Source organism: Megalobrama amblycephala, linkage group LG7, assembly GCF_018812025.1.
Source record: "Megalobrama amblycephala isolate DHTTF-2021 linkage group LG7, ASM1881202v1, whole genome shotgun sequence".
Lineage (NCBI taxonomy): Eukaryota > Metazoa > Chordata > Actinopteri > Cypriniformes > Xenocyprididae > Megalobrama > Megalobrama amblycephala.
Window position 1 is genome coordinate 14,414,803 of NC_063050.1, and position 14,684 is coordinate 14,429,486.

Sequence of the window (14,684 nt, forward strand, 5' to 3'; positions counted from 1 at the left end):
AAGTAAAAGTTTAGCTTAAGAGCGTAAAAGTTTAGAAAGAGAGCGTAAAACGTTTTACGTGAGAACGTAAAAGTTTTGCATGAGAACGTAAAAGTTGAGAACGTAAAAGTTGAGAGAATGCAAAAAGTTTTGTGTGAGAAAGTAAAAGTTTTGCGAGGCCATTTGCGAGGCCTTTTTACGTGAAAACGTAAAGTTTTGTGTGAGAAAGTAAAAGTTTAGCTTAAGAGCGTAAAAGTTTAGCAAGAGAGCGTAAAAAGTTTTACGTGAGAACGTAAACGTTTTGCATGAGAACGTAAAAGTTGAGAACGTAAAAGTTTTGAGAGAACGCAAAAAGTTTTGCGTGAGAATGTAAAAGTTTTGAGAGAACGCAAAAAGTTTTGTGTGAGAAAGTAAAAGTTTTGTTCAAGAGCATAAAAGTTTAGCAAGAGAGCGTAAAAAGTTTTACGTGAGAACGTAAAATTTTTGCATGAGAACGTAAAAGTTGAGAACGTAAAAGTTTTGAGAGAACGTAAAAAGTTTTGCGTGAGAATGTAAAAGTTTTGTGAGAACATAAAAAGTTTTGCATGGAAACGTAAAAGTTTTGCACGTGAACGTAAAAGTTGAGAACATAAAAAGTTTTGTTTGAGAACGTAAAAGTTTTGTGAGAACGTAAAAGTTTTGCGTGAGAACGTATAAGTTTTCCAAGAATGTAAAAATTGAGAGAACGTAAAAAGTTTCAGAACGGAAAGGTTTTGCGAGAACATAAAAGTTTTGCAAGAGACTGTAAAACTTTTGCATGAGAACATAAAAGTTTTCCAAGAAAGTAACTTTTGTGTGAGAAAGTAAAAGTTTTGCAGGACCAAAAAGTTGTGCTTGAGAACATAAAAGTTGTGCGAGAACATAACGGTTTTGCGTGAAAACGTAACGGTTTTGCGAGAGAGAACGTAATAGTTTTGCGAGTTAACATGAGGCTTTTCAGGCGAACGCAAAAGCAAAAGCATTGAAATATAATATTATTTCCTCCCATCACCATATCCCTTTAGGGGCTCCGTAGAGTACTTCCATTTGTTCATGATAAAAAAAAAACAATTTGAATGAACACCATCACAAACAGCACAATAAAGCACAGTAAAAGCAAATACAAAACGGGGTTAGGTTCAAATCAAAACAGATGCACGCAAGTCAGTGGCCAGGCTCAGCGCATGCAATCAACATTACCACCAATGAAAAAAAGAAAAAGACAAAACCCTCCTCCAACATGCACCCTTTCCTGCCCAATCAGAATTAGCCCAACCCAGATGTCCACGCCCACCCCGCATCGCCAAGACAACACCCCGCCCTGAATGCCCAAGCCCCACCCACCGTCCCTGCATACAGAAAAGGAAAAGTAGGGATATAAATCGGTTGCTGAGGTTACCAAAATTGCTCTACCTGCGCACCGCATGCTCGGACACACTGATGCTTCGGGAGCGGAAGGCGTCCATGGCCGACAGATCTTTCAGGTCTTTAACGGGAGAGTTTGCGCTGGGGCCTTGCTTCGCCACTTTGGTCGTCCGCAAACTGCCCCGAGGGCAAACGAGGTCAGGTGTGCGTCAGGATAAGGTCGTGACCAAGGAGGATTGGGGGGAATTTGAGGCATATTTTAACCACGTCGGCATGGGTGGATGGGGGAGTGCGTTTGGTTGTGGAGTGTCACGAAAGGGGCCAGCGACCAATCACAGGTGACGGATCCGAGGTGTCGGCACCCCCCCAAACCACACCCACCACGCATGGACCAATCAGAGGAGGGGGGAGGGGTCAAAATAAGGAAGTGAAAGGAAAACAAAGTAACTTGGTCAGCAGTGCACACTGAGAACCAGAGAACAGGGACGACATTTAAAAACGAACAAAAAAAACAAGAGGAAACAGAAAACTGGAAGGAGAAACAGCATAAAAAAGATCAAAAGACACATAACAAGGCATAAAGTAAGCAATATACTATCAGCATTCTACGAAAGGAATGAAAGAGTAAGAGAAAACAAAAGATAAACTCATCAGAGAGCACAAACATACTGGTACAGGGAAGAAAAAAAAAGCACTCAAACACTGCAATGATCATTATACTGGAAATGAATAGCAATAGGAAAACAAACAGTGATATGATCATGTGTATGAATTAATACAGCAAATAAACACATAAATTAATGACTGGATGAGGTGAAACTAGAAGCTGGAACTGAGAATGTGAGGCCTAACAAACCAGAAACATCATAAAATTGATTTGAAAATCTAACTTTGAGCCACATTTACATGCACATAATTCAGATTAAGATTCATTTTCTGGTGAAACCTTAATTCTGAATGAACGTTTACATGTTCACATGGATTCACAAACACATTTGCATTTTTACAGTTCTCTGATGCAGGTAAACGAATAAAATATTTCATCTTTTTAGTAAGTGTTTTATTTTTATTTGATTTTTTTATTTCATTATTTGCTTTTCATCAACACACTATCCCAGCACTTATGTAAGCAGGAAAGTTCGAAAATCTTATCATTTATTATGCTGCATTTAAGTAATTTTGTACAGTAATTTTAGCGACTACTGAATTATGCTTATTCATGTTATTAACAAAATGTAGATTATAATGTTTGAAAAAAAAAAAAAATGCAAGTAAAAAATTGAGTCTTGAAAATGTTTCATTGATAGTTTACATTTTTACTACTGTCCATATGTAATATCACCCAGAATTAGCTTTGTGTGAACATGTACATATAGAAACAAATGCTCATTTATGATTGATATTCTGAATAAGGTGTTTACATGACCCAAAATTCTGATTAATACAAGAATAAGTGTTATTATATTTACAGAAATCTATAGAGACTATAATATTGTCTTAATATGGTGATGGCAATCAGGTTATTGTGTTTACATTAATCATATATAATCATAATATGACCAAGTTCTCATTCATATCTGAATATTCTTGAGCATGTAAATGAGTTGCTTGATCCTTCTCTCTTGCAGGCTTTTAATTCAAAGTTCCAGCTCCAGTGTCAGGACAAGACACAGGACTTACAAAAGGAAAACAATAAAAACACTGAAAATGAACCTGGAATATGTCAGGACATTGAGATTAGATGGTTTTGTGGCACTGGACATAGTTGATCATGGACTTTATTAGTGATAAGCCTGGGAAAAACACTTTTGTTGTTACAATAATTGCAATGCGTTGATAGCTGCATCGGGTATGCTGGTTAAAATGGTTTAGCAAGTCGTTACCATGGACGACAACTGTTAAAGTAAACTGGTTTATGGGATAGTGGCTGTTTTTACACCCAATGCAAAAAGTGAAATAAAGGGGAGACAGAATGAATGAAGTAGAAAAGAGTCTGCTTATTGCAAAATAATAGGGAATAGAAAGAAAAGACTTCAGTTACTAGGCGGGACTGTTAACCTCTAGTTTATTGGTCCCTTTCTTAGACATCATGTGACTAGTTATTTTGACCAAAATATAACAGGATGGGACCATGACTCATTATTAAACATCAACAAGATTTAGAGCCGTGTGTACTTCTTTGTATTCGGGTGTTTCTTCAACTACAGCCATTTTTAGTCCTTTTAGAAATTAAACTCCATTAAAAAAAACTTTTTAAACTTACTAATTTAATTAGTCTACTAACAACGCCCAACAGCGCATAAACTCGCTTCTTTCATGAACGCTCAATTATTTTCACCACATCACATCTCAAATCATCATCTTTCTGTGGTAGAAATTAAATGTTTTATATATTTATATATTTTATATATATAAAATGACCAAAACCATGGTAAGCATTTTATGCATCCTTACATCCAAAATTAGTTTATATGGAAAAAATATATATATAATAAAAATAGTCATTAAAAAAAAAAAAAAAATAAATTATATATATATATATATATATTTTTTTTTTTTATGACTATTTTTATTATATATATTTTTTTCCATATATAATTATAATTATATTATATTATATAATATTATATAATTATATTAATTATATAATTTTTTTTTTTTTTTAATTTATTTATTTATTTATTTTAAAAAAAGGAAGAGGATTAGGGCCAAGCAATAATAAAAAAATAAAACCATCGAGATTAAAGTCGAGAGTAAACTCGTTAAATTTCGAGAAAAACTCGTTAAATTTCGAGAAAAACTCGTTAAATTTCGAGAAAAAAGTCGAGATAAAATGTTGAGAATAAATTCATTAAATTATGAGAAAAAAGTTGTTAAATTATGAGAAAAAAATTCGTTAAATTACGAATTTGTTCTCATAATTTAACGACTTTTTTCTCATAATTTAACAACTTTTTTCTCAACATTTTATCTCGACTTTTTTCTCGAAATTTAACGAGTTTTTTCTCGAAATTTAACAAGTTTAATCTTGAGATGGTTTTATTTTTTTATTATTGCTTGGCCCTAATCCTCTTCTGTAATATATATATTATATATATATATATATTTGCTTGATCATACATACACATGCAATTATTGACTACTTTGCTCTTAAGATTATTTTTATGATGAATTTTATTATTTTAAGAAAAGAATCAAAACTAAGAAGTTTTGCTAAAAAAAAAAAAAAATCTCCAAAACAGTTTAAATGTGATTTCTCATAAACATAAAGTGGCTATAGTTGAAGAAACTCTCTTTCATAAATGAACGTGTTAATGGTTTTGTTGTAACAGTCACCACTGAGACACATGATGAGAGAAAGAGAGAAGCAGAGAGAAAGAAATGAAACAGGAAAAGACAGAGAGAGAGAGACAAGGAAAAAGACGTCCTACATTCAATCCAGCATCTGTGAGTGGACGTGAGAACTGATGTTCTGACTTAATCGGACACATAACGCCAGAAATCACGGCACTACCACCAAAAAATGAACCAATGAGGCGCCTGAATGACTGAGTCCTTCCAACGGTGAAACCTGACATGATGCGGCTGTACGTGAGCATGTGTGTGTGTGATTGTGTGTGTGTTTGTACCTCTTGGGCCTCTCGTTCAGGCTGGTGCTGCGCGCTCTGAAGCTGCTCTGCTCGTGTGTGTCATCGAACGGCAGAAGAGCGTTTGAACGCAGACCCTAATGACAAAAACACTTCAGGTCCACACAAACAGATCTGTGAACTCTGAACACAAGAGCACAAAAGTGCCAGCACCCACCTTGGTGATGTACTGAACGAAGTCTTTCCTGAAGGGCAGCCTGCAGCGTATGAACCACATGGCGATCACATGATGGGCTAGAGACACTATGTACTGATTAAACCTACAGAGAATGGGAGAAAAACAACAAAACTACTAAAGTATGTCGTTCTGCCTTTAAAATACACTAACGCTCACCGAGGCTGCATTTATTTGATCAAAATTACAGTAAAATCAGTAATATGAAATATTACAATTTTAAATAACTTTTCTATTTGAATATATTGCAAACTGTAATTTATTCAGTGTCACATGATCCTTCAGAAATCATTCTAATATGATGATTTGCTGCTCAATAAACATTTAAAAACACCTGTGTATGATGACACTCACTTTGAAGGGTTGGTGTACGGCAGCGATATGGCAAACACGCTAACGTACTGCTCAGCTACAAAGTTAGCATACAGATGTGGGAGCCGCACCAATGCTGCAGACGAAAAAAGAGAGTGGTTGCATCCTAAATTATATAGGACTGTTCTGATTGGTCAGAAGGTGAGAATGGGCGGGGTAAGATAAAGAAAGCCTTGCACTCACTGGACAGGAACTCCAGCATGGGTGACGCCATGGCAACGGTCGCCGAGATGTGCGTGAGCTTGACGATGAGGGCGGGCAGGAGTTTGATCATGATGTCAGGCATCTCCACGGTGCACATGGTCAGAGCCACCACACACTGCTTAGCGCAGCGGTAAATCAGGCCTTTCTCCAAACACTGAACCAGCTCCCTCTGAGCAACAACACATGTGCAACAACTCTGCTATAAACACTGAAACAAACAAACTCCTAGATGTGCATTAGAAAAAAACTCACATGACTGAATTATTCATTCAGAACTCAGTCAGAAATGTCGCTCCAGAGATCAGCATCTGCTACTAACTGAATAATACATTTATACTTCATTTATCATTGTCATAATAAAATGTAAGTTTAAATATAATAATACAAAAAAGTTACTGAACTTAAATAAATTTAGATTTGATTTAAAATTGCTAGATTTGACAAAACCTTCTTCTGGAGACATTCTCAATATTAAAAATGATTCATAAATTCAGCAAATAATGTTTCATTAGGGTTTGGTTTAGTTTGTAGCAGTGTTATTTTAGTATCATAAATATAGTATTATAGGATTTATTAATAATTAATTTAAATTAATAAAATGTAAGGAAAATAAAAGTTAAAAATAATTTTAAAAAAAATGTAAAATACAGAAAAAATGTAATTGAATAAAAATTATTTTGATTTGTTTTATCACATTCATTTCTTTATTTTCCTATTATTACATTTATTTATTTATTTATTTATTTATCTTTAATTAAATTTTATTTATTTTTAATTTCTGCATGTTTGGACCCTATACATTTTTATTTTTATATTTTCCATTTTCATTTTAATATTAGTTTAAAGGGTTAGTTCCCCCAAAAATGAAAATTCTGTCATTAATTACTCACCTTCATGTCGTTCCAAACCCGTAAGACCTTCATTAATCTTCAGAACACAAATCCGAAATCCGATGGCTCCGTGAGGCCTGCATAGACAGCAATGACATTTCCTCTCTCAAGATCCATTAATGTACTAAAAACATATTTAAATCAGTTCATGTGAGTACAGTGGTTCAATATTAATATTATAAAGCGACAGGAATATATTTTCTGTGCCAAAAAAACTAAATAACGACTTTTTAACAAAATATAGTGATGTCCGATTTCAAAACACTGCTTCATGAAGCTTCGGAGCTTTACGAATCGAATCAGTGGTTCGGAGCACCAAAGTCACATGATTTCAGCAATTTGGCAGTTTGATGCACGATCTGAATCACTAATTCGACACAAGATTCGTAATGCTACGAAGCAGTGTTTTGAAATCAGCCATCACTAGATATTTTTTAAAAAGTCGTTATTTTTGGCACACCAAAAATATTCTCGTCGCTTTATAATATTAATATTGAACCACTGTACTCGCATGAACTGATTTATATGTTTTTAGTACCTTTATGGATCTTGAGAGAGGAAGTGTCATTGCTCCCTATGAAGGCCTCACAGAGCCATCGGATTTCAACTAAAATATCTTAATTTGTGTTCTGAAGATTAATGAAGGTCTTACGGGTGTGGAACGACATGAGGGTGAGTAATTAATGACAGAATTTTCATTTTTAGGTGAACTAACCCTTTAAGTTTTAGTAAATTTGGTGTGTTTTATCGATTTTATTATTTTCTATTTTTTTCTATGTAGTTTTTATCATTTTTATACCAGTTTTAGTTTAAGAGTTTTTGGTTTTAGGATTTTTTTTAGTACTTTAGTACAAAAAATAGAAATGTTGCCTTAGCAATTAACTGAAATATTAATATTTTTATTTCACATTCTTATTAAAATGTATTTTATTTCAAGGAACATAAATGTTTTTAATATTTTTAGTTTTAGATAATGATAATGCTGATTTGAAGCCCTGATTTGAAGCTTTTTTTAAAAAAACAATTCACTGTATCATAGAGCTGCACGATCCTGGATAAATTGAGAATCACAATTTTTTGTTTCAAACAGTGGTCACGATTCTCCCACGATTCTGAATGGACAACTAAACAAAATAATACGTAATTTACTAGAGGTTCTGACAAAATGATAATTTCTGCAGTCTATTTAAAATGTTTCATTAATCTGAATGAATTATTGAAAATAATTTGTTTAAATGAATGATTCAATGATTCACTCAAAGACTTCACTTGTTTCATTACGGAATGATTCACCATTTATGAACAAATCTCTTGAATGAATGATTCAATGACAAATACATTGTTTAACAGTCACTTGTCGCAACCTTCTGGTGTAACGATGTAATTGATACAATCATTATTTGAAGCTCCAAGTTACAAGTTAAAAATTGGTATATTAAATATGCTCCGTTTTGATCTCTTCCATAGACATCAGCGTTTATACCCAAAATATAAACTCTTATCCCAGTACTTCTGTGATAATATGAATATTTGTAACAGAAATAATGATTCTGTGTGGTTGAAAAGCTGTTTGTGAAACTGTTTAAGACAACTGCTCTCTCTGGCTCAGCGGCAGCGTGAACACGGATCTGAATGTTTGCTGTGATTTCGTCAAAGTTTTAATAGACACAGGCGAATCATTGTCATTAAGAAATGAGATAGAGTAGGTGTTTCAATCAAGACCGCAATCTTTTAACAATTAATCGTGCAGCTCTATTGTACGGTGTGTTGTCATTTAGACAGCGAGGTCACCTGTCGGGACTGCTCCAGGTAGCTGTGGTAGGAGGTGATGGCAGTGAGGACAGGGACCACAGCCAGCTGAACATCAGTGAGGGAGAATCCGTCGGGAGTCTTCTTCAAACGCTCCGATATCAGACGGTCCGTCACCTGCAAACAAACACACTCTCTCAAATCCACCGTTTTCCACATAGTTCATTACATCTGGTTACTGTACGTGTTTATGTTTTTGTGTGTTACCATCGAGCAGAGAGTGGAGCACAGGTGATCGATGTTGCACGGGGACGTCAGTATCAGAACTTTGTACTGGATGGTGCAGGACATCTTATCCAGAACCAGCTTCAGAACCTTCCAGTCAGTCTCCTACAAATCACACACATGATCAGCACTAACAAAGTGCTGCTACTAGCTGCTTATGATGCAAATGTGAATTTACATTCATATACAGAAATGTTTTATATAGTGCGTTTCAGTTTGCATCTCTCCTCACATAAGGCTTTAACACAGTTTATGATTGTTAGGCATGTCAAGTTCATTTGTATACTGCACTTCACACATGCCAAGTATTTAGTTTGACTTTAAATTGGTTTTGGATTGGTGTTAAAGTTGTTTATAATGAATGTCACTGTCCTTTATGTTTTTAAGGTTATTTTTTTTTAAATGTAAGGTTTATTTTTGTGTGGAGTGAGAGAAATTTTTAGTGTTAACAATGTATGTAAATACTTTGTTTTATTTACTGGTATCTTACACTATTTCTGAATATAATAATAAAATGACACTTTTCTGTGCAATTTTGACCAGGTGCAACTAACAAACAGGCGCTACTTTTTTCCCAAAAAATACAATATGTTGCTATAGTATTAAAACTGTATTTTGTGGAGGACAATCTCAGGTGTGTGTTTGTGTGTGTACCATCTTCAGGCACTGGAGCAGCACGTTAAATGCCAGGCTGTAGGGCAGATAGGCTGTACGAATGGATGAGGGTGGAGCTGCTGGGGTAGGACTTCCTGTCGGTGGTGACACAGTTCCTGCTGGCTTCTTATCGGACACTCTCTTCTCTGACTCCCTGAAAACAAGACATTTGAGAAGAGATTTAGCCAACCTGAAAGTTTATATTTTATTTAAAAATTAATAACAAATCAGAATATCCTCTTTAATAATTTTTAATTAATACATTTAAATAAATGTATACTTTGTTTAATACTACAATTTATTTTAATATTAAAAATAAACTTAAATAAATTATTCTTTATTTAAATTTAATAATAAATCTGAATAAATCATCCATAATAATTTATACTTAATGTAATTTTAATAGTAATTTTAAATAAATGTATACTTCATTTAAAGTTAATAATACATTTTAATTTAAATGTAATATAATACAATTTAAAAACATTTCTACTTTTTATTTTTAAATTTTCTAAATTTAATTTAATTTAAATGTAAAAAAATAAATACATTTAAATGCAATAAAATTGAATATCATCAATAATTTATACTTAATGTAATTTTAATAATACATTTAAAAAAATGTACTTCATTTAAATTTAATAATACATTTTAATTTAATTTAAATGTAATGATCAATTTAAAAACATATATAATTTATTTAAAAATTAATAATTTAATATTAACTCCTTAATATTTATATTTAATTTAATAAATAAATTTGATTACATTTGTATATTACACATTTTTAATTTAATTTTATAAATAAATTTAAATAAATTTATATTTAATTTAAATTTAATTTTATAAATCTGAATACTCTCCTTAAATGTAATTTTAATAATAATCAATTTAGATAAATATATACTTTTTTAACTTCATTTAAATGTAATAATAAATGTAGTAAATCTGAATATCCTCTTTAATAAGTGTATGTGAGAAAACGGCAACAAACACGCGTGCTCGTGTTCTTACCCCACGTCACAGTGACAATATGGGCTGAATCTCAGGACTCCATCTTTATTGGGAACACCCAGGCGATGAAGAGAGTCCGCCCTCATCATCAATAAGAAATCAAAGACCTGACACAGTGAGAAAAAACAACACATTTACTTCTTCTGAAGTCGAGGAGTTTCTGAGTTAGAACGTTGCTATGCAGTTGCTTTGCTGCTGCTTTACTAACTCAAGTCAAGAGTCTGACCTTCAGCCGTATGGAGCTTCCGATGGCACTGCAGTATTTGTTCTTATAGTGAAGCTGCAGATGAGAAATCAGCAGCTCGTACACTCGGCTGGCGTGACTGGCCGGCAGACTGTACAGTTTACTCTAGAGAACCACAGACACACAATCACTGGAGCTGCGCTGGAAGATATTCATGATTACAAGGATACGACTAGGTGTTGCTGTACCTGCAGTATGTCTAGCAGACCCAGTATGGCGGTTCGCACGTCCTCCATGGGCGACTCCAAACACAGGTCTCTCTCTCCCTCCATAGAGCATGTTAACGGACGACTAGCAACCTACAGGAGCACAGGACAGCTGGGCTTCATCAGCATATTTTTATACAAATTTTGAGATACTGCATAAAAATGTGGGATTAACAAAAAAAAAAAAGCAAATAAAATTAGCAAAAAAAAAAAAAAAAATGTACATACGCTCACTAAATCTAAAAATATAAAATAAAAAATCTTGAGAATTATCACATTTAATAACCTCATATTCATTTAAACATGCTTGTGCTTGGACTATTTATTTATTTAAAGGTGCCCTAGAATTAAAAATTGAATTTTCCTTGGCATAGTTGAATAACAAGAGTTCAGTACATGGAAAAAACATAGGGAGCGAGAGATTTAAAGGGGCCGCGCGCTGAATCGGTGCATAGTTAATGATGCCCCAAAATAGGCAGTTGAAAAAATGAATTAAAAAAAAATCTATGGGGTATTTTGAGCTGAAACTTCACAGACACATTCAGGGGACACCTTAGACTTATATTACATCTTGTAAAAGAACGTTCTACAGCACCTTTAAATGACCTGAAAAACTCTAGAAGCACACTGGACCCACTTTATATTAAGTAGGGCTGCACGATTAATCGCATGCTATTCTCACGCGCATTTCGTCAGTAAAGCCGGTTCCCTGATTACCGCTAAATCGCCATCACCTGTTTTTAAACGGAGCGCCTTTTAATAGACGGAGCCGTAGTTCACGGACAAGCCACGCAATATCGCGTTCATTATCGCAGGCGATTCATCTGCGATATGAACGCGATATTGCGTGGCTTTTCAGTGACCTACGGCTCCGTCTTTTAAATGCCGCTTCATTTGAAAGCAGGTGATGGTGATTTAGCGGTAATCAGGGAACCGGCTTTACTGACGAAATGCGCGTGAGAATAGCATGCGATTAATCGTGCAGCCCTAATATTAAGTGGCCTTAACTACTATGTACTTACATTTAAATTAATCATTTGATACAATGCACTTATTGTGTACATACATGTTTCTACATTGTACTTATATTTTAAAAACACCTGCATGTAATTACATCTGCAATTATTTTCTGTAATTACATTTATAATTACACTGTTGACCCATCCCTTACACCTTACCCCTACCCTTAAACCTACCCATACCACCAAAGCTTTCCATAACCTTACCCGTATCCACCTCAATAGCAGTAAATGTGTTTTGCAATTCAATATGAACCCAATAAGTACATTGTACTTATTTTTTGATGTAAGTACATAGTAGTTGAGGCCACTTAATATAAAGTGGGACCAGCACACTTTCCCTTATGCATCCAAAATGTGTTCTATTTCTTCAAAATTTTACATTTAAAATTCAAATAGCTGAAAAGCGGAATGCATAAACTTCCGTTAGTGAAAATGAAATCATACCTTCTCTATGATGTCCAGCAGGCTGCTGAAGTGATGCGTGTTACAGCCCTCGGCTAGATCCACCAACAGCTGCGTGGCTTGTTTCCTGACGGACAGGTCTCGATCTTCAGCTATCTGACCCAGCTGAGGAATCACCACCACCTCGATCAGCTCCTCCTGGTCAAAGAGAGCACAAAGGTTCAGGAATAATGAAAGCCAGAATCTCATGAACTCAAAGAGATCAGTGTGTGGTTGAGGACTGACTTCATAGAGCTGTCGGTTTGTGCTGAGCACGAAGGACAAGATATGCAGAACCTTGATCCTGATCATAGTCCGGCTCTCGTTCCTGACACACACACACACACACACAGAGAAATGGTATTCTTGGGGATTTGTTTAAAATGTGAATGAACTTCTGTAGAGCTGCTAAAATTGAAATTATTTCATAATTGATTAATTTTACAACATTAAAGGCCCCGTTTTTAGTGGTTTTTTGAAGCTTTGATTGTGTTTATAGTGTGCAATATAACATGTGTTCATGTTTCGCGTGTAAAAAAAACACAGTATTTTTCACATAATTTACTTATCTGTATACCGCTGTTTCCACTGTCATAAAAACGGGCTGATGACTTCCTTGTTCTATGAAGTCCCTCCTTCAGAAATACGTAACGAGTTCTGATTGTGCCAGCGGTTCCTGTGTTGTGATTCGACAGCAGCTTAGCGAACCTTGCCCGGAAAGGTCACGCCTCTTACCATAACGTGGAGATGCATGCGCTCAGTGTTATTGTAAACATGTCTTTAATTTTACCCTATCAATTTGAGCCGGAATCAGACCCGGTGATTGGACTGCGGGATGAAAATAACAGCGTTTCGACGACATGGCGACAAACACACTCTACAAATGCAACTCTTGTGTATTCCTGTGGGCGGAGGTTAGTCAAAAAACTGTTTTAGTGACGTCATTAAAGAAGGAAGTAGAGGGATGTAGTCCAAACTGGCCGTTCGATGTAGGCGACTTCTGTTAAATAAAATATCTCGCTTGGCATTGAACTTTGAGCTTTAAAATTTTACAGATTTTATTTATACTCTAACAACAACATTACACACTAACTAAAGTTTGAAACATGGGATCACGAAGAACGGGACCTTTAACACTGCTATTTTACTCTTATTACTATGAAGCTGCTTTGAAACTATATAAATAAATGTGACTTGACATGAAGTTTCCAGACCTGAAGAACTTCTCCATGAGTTTCAGGAGGTTCTGCAGCCATCCGTCTTTGGCCGGCTGGATGGACTGAGCTCTGTAGGAAATCAGCGTCAACACAGATGCGTCCTGCAAGAGAGATTCAACAACGCTCAATCAAACCAGACAGCATCAGAAGAAGAGAGACGTACAGAAAGAGAGCCAAACTCACGGGACGCTTATCTGCGCACTTCTCCACCAGGGTGAAGAATCTCTGCGAGGATCCGTGGAAGTCGTTCTGCTCGTACAGCTCCTCGACGGTGCTCAGCAACTCATAAACGATCACCTTCAGATCAGGACTGCCCATCGTCTGCAAACACATGACAAAAGAGGGTCAGGAGATAAACACCCATAAAACATCTAAGGGTGTTTTCACACCTGGCTTGTTTGGAGCATATTCTCCCTCAGTTCGGTTAGTTTAGGCATATATGAACACTGCAACTGCACTCAGATTCGTTAAAAAAAAAAAAATCAGTCTGAGATCGCCTGAATGAGATGGCTTGAATACTTGAACGCTTGAAAACGAACTCTAGAGCAGCTTACTTATGGTGAGAAAGCAATCCGACCCAACGGACCAACGAACCAAGCTATCGCAATACATGATGGATAATTAGGTTCGTTGTGTGAAAAGCAGCAGTGTTTGTTTTTCTAATGCCTCTCAGAATGAATCATGGATTAACCTGGAGCAAAGATGAAGTAAGCCTTTTCATTTTAACCCACTGAAGCATGATGGCATCCACTACAAAAAGGCAAAAGGTTTGTGAACGAACACAAAATTTTCAGTATATATTAGGGTGACCAAACGTCCTGTTTTCACGTCCTGTCCTGGCCGTCCTGGTTGTTTTTTATAAAGTGATGAAAATGTCCTGGTTTTCATTGTTTTTCATTGGGCCATTAAATTGACCGGTGTTACGAGATTTTCGGTTTCTGAGATTTTTGGTTTCCGAAGGCGGAGCATACATTAATATAAATGAGTTTCGCAGACATGCGCGATTGCACGTGCAACTAAGAATATTAGTTCACATTGTATCTCAAGACAATAGTGGATTTCTCCATAAAGCTAACTATATTCCCAGCGTCGCGGCTGACTTATGCCCAAACTACAGTTGTTTACTTCTAAGTAACAGTTTATAATGTTTTCATAAGCTTGCACGATTTATGCAGTCGTCTGTAACTGAATAACAGATACTT

The 14,684-nt window shown here is 35.4% G+C and overlaps 2 protein-coding genes across 7 annotated transcripts in view; both read right to left on the reverse strand.

Annotated features, from left to right (window-relative positions):
- LOC125271747 (NACHT, LRR and PYD domains-containing protein 12-like) overlaps positions 1-14,684 on the reverse strand; it is a 1,137,836-nt gene that overhangs the window by 626,780 nt on the left and 496,372 nt on the right. The window lies entirely within an intron of this gene.
- tsc2 (TSC complex subunit 2) overlaps positions 1-14,684 on the reverse strand; it is a 66,501-nt gene that overhangs the window by 43,852 nt on the left and 7,965 nt on the right. For 3 of the 4 annotated variants that reach the window (XM_048195967.1, XM_048195970.1, XM_048195968.1), the window contains 15 exons: positions 13,666-13,803; positions 13,480-13,583; positions 12,512-12,593; positions 12,269-12,424; positions 10,785-10,895; positions 10,579-10,701; positions 10,353-10,459; positions 9,339-9,492; positions 8,667-8,789; positions 8,442-8,576; positions 5,740-5,929; positions 5,539-5,632; positions 5,167-5,269; positions 4,992-5,086; positions 1,411-1,539 (listed from right to left, as the gene is read on the reverse strand). In XM_048195967.1, the coding sequence (XP_048051924.1) occupies positions 1,411-1,539; positions 4,992-5,086; positions 5,167-5,269; positions 5,539-5,632; positions 5,740-5,929; positions 8,442-8,576; positions 8,667-8,789; positions 9,339-9,492; positions 10,353-10,459; positions 10,579-10,701; positions 10,785-10,895; positions 12,269-12,424; positions 12,512-12,593; positions 13,480-13,583; positions 13,666-13,803 (1,844 nt within the window). The remainder of the gene's footprint in view (positions 1-1,410; positions 1,540-4,991; positions 5,087-5,166; positions 5,270-5,538; positions 5,633-5,739; positions 5,930-8,441; positions 8,577-8,666; positions 8,790-9,338; positions 9,493-10,352; positions 10,460-10,578; positions 10,702-10,784; positions 10,896-12,268; positions 12,425-12,511; positions 12,594-13,479; positions 13,584-13,665; positions 13,804-14,684) is intronic. The other variant, XM_048195969.1, reaches the window with a different exon arrangement.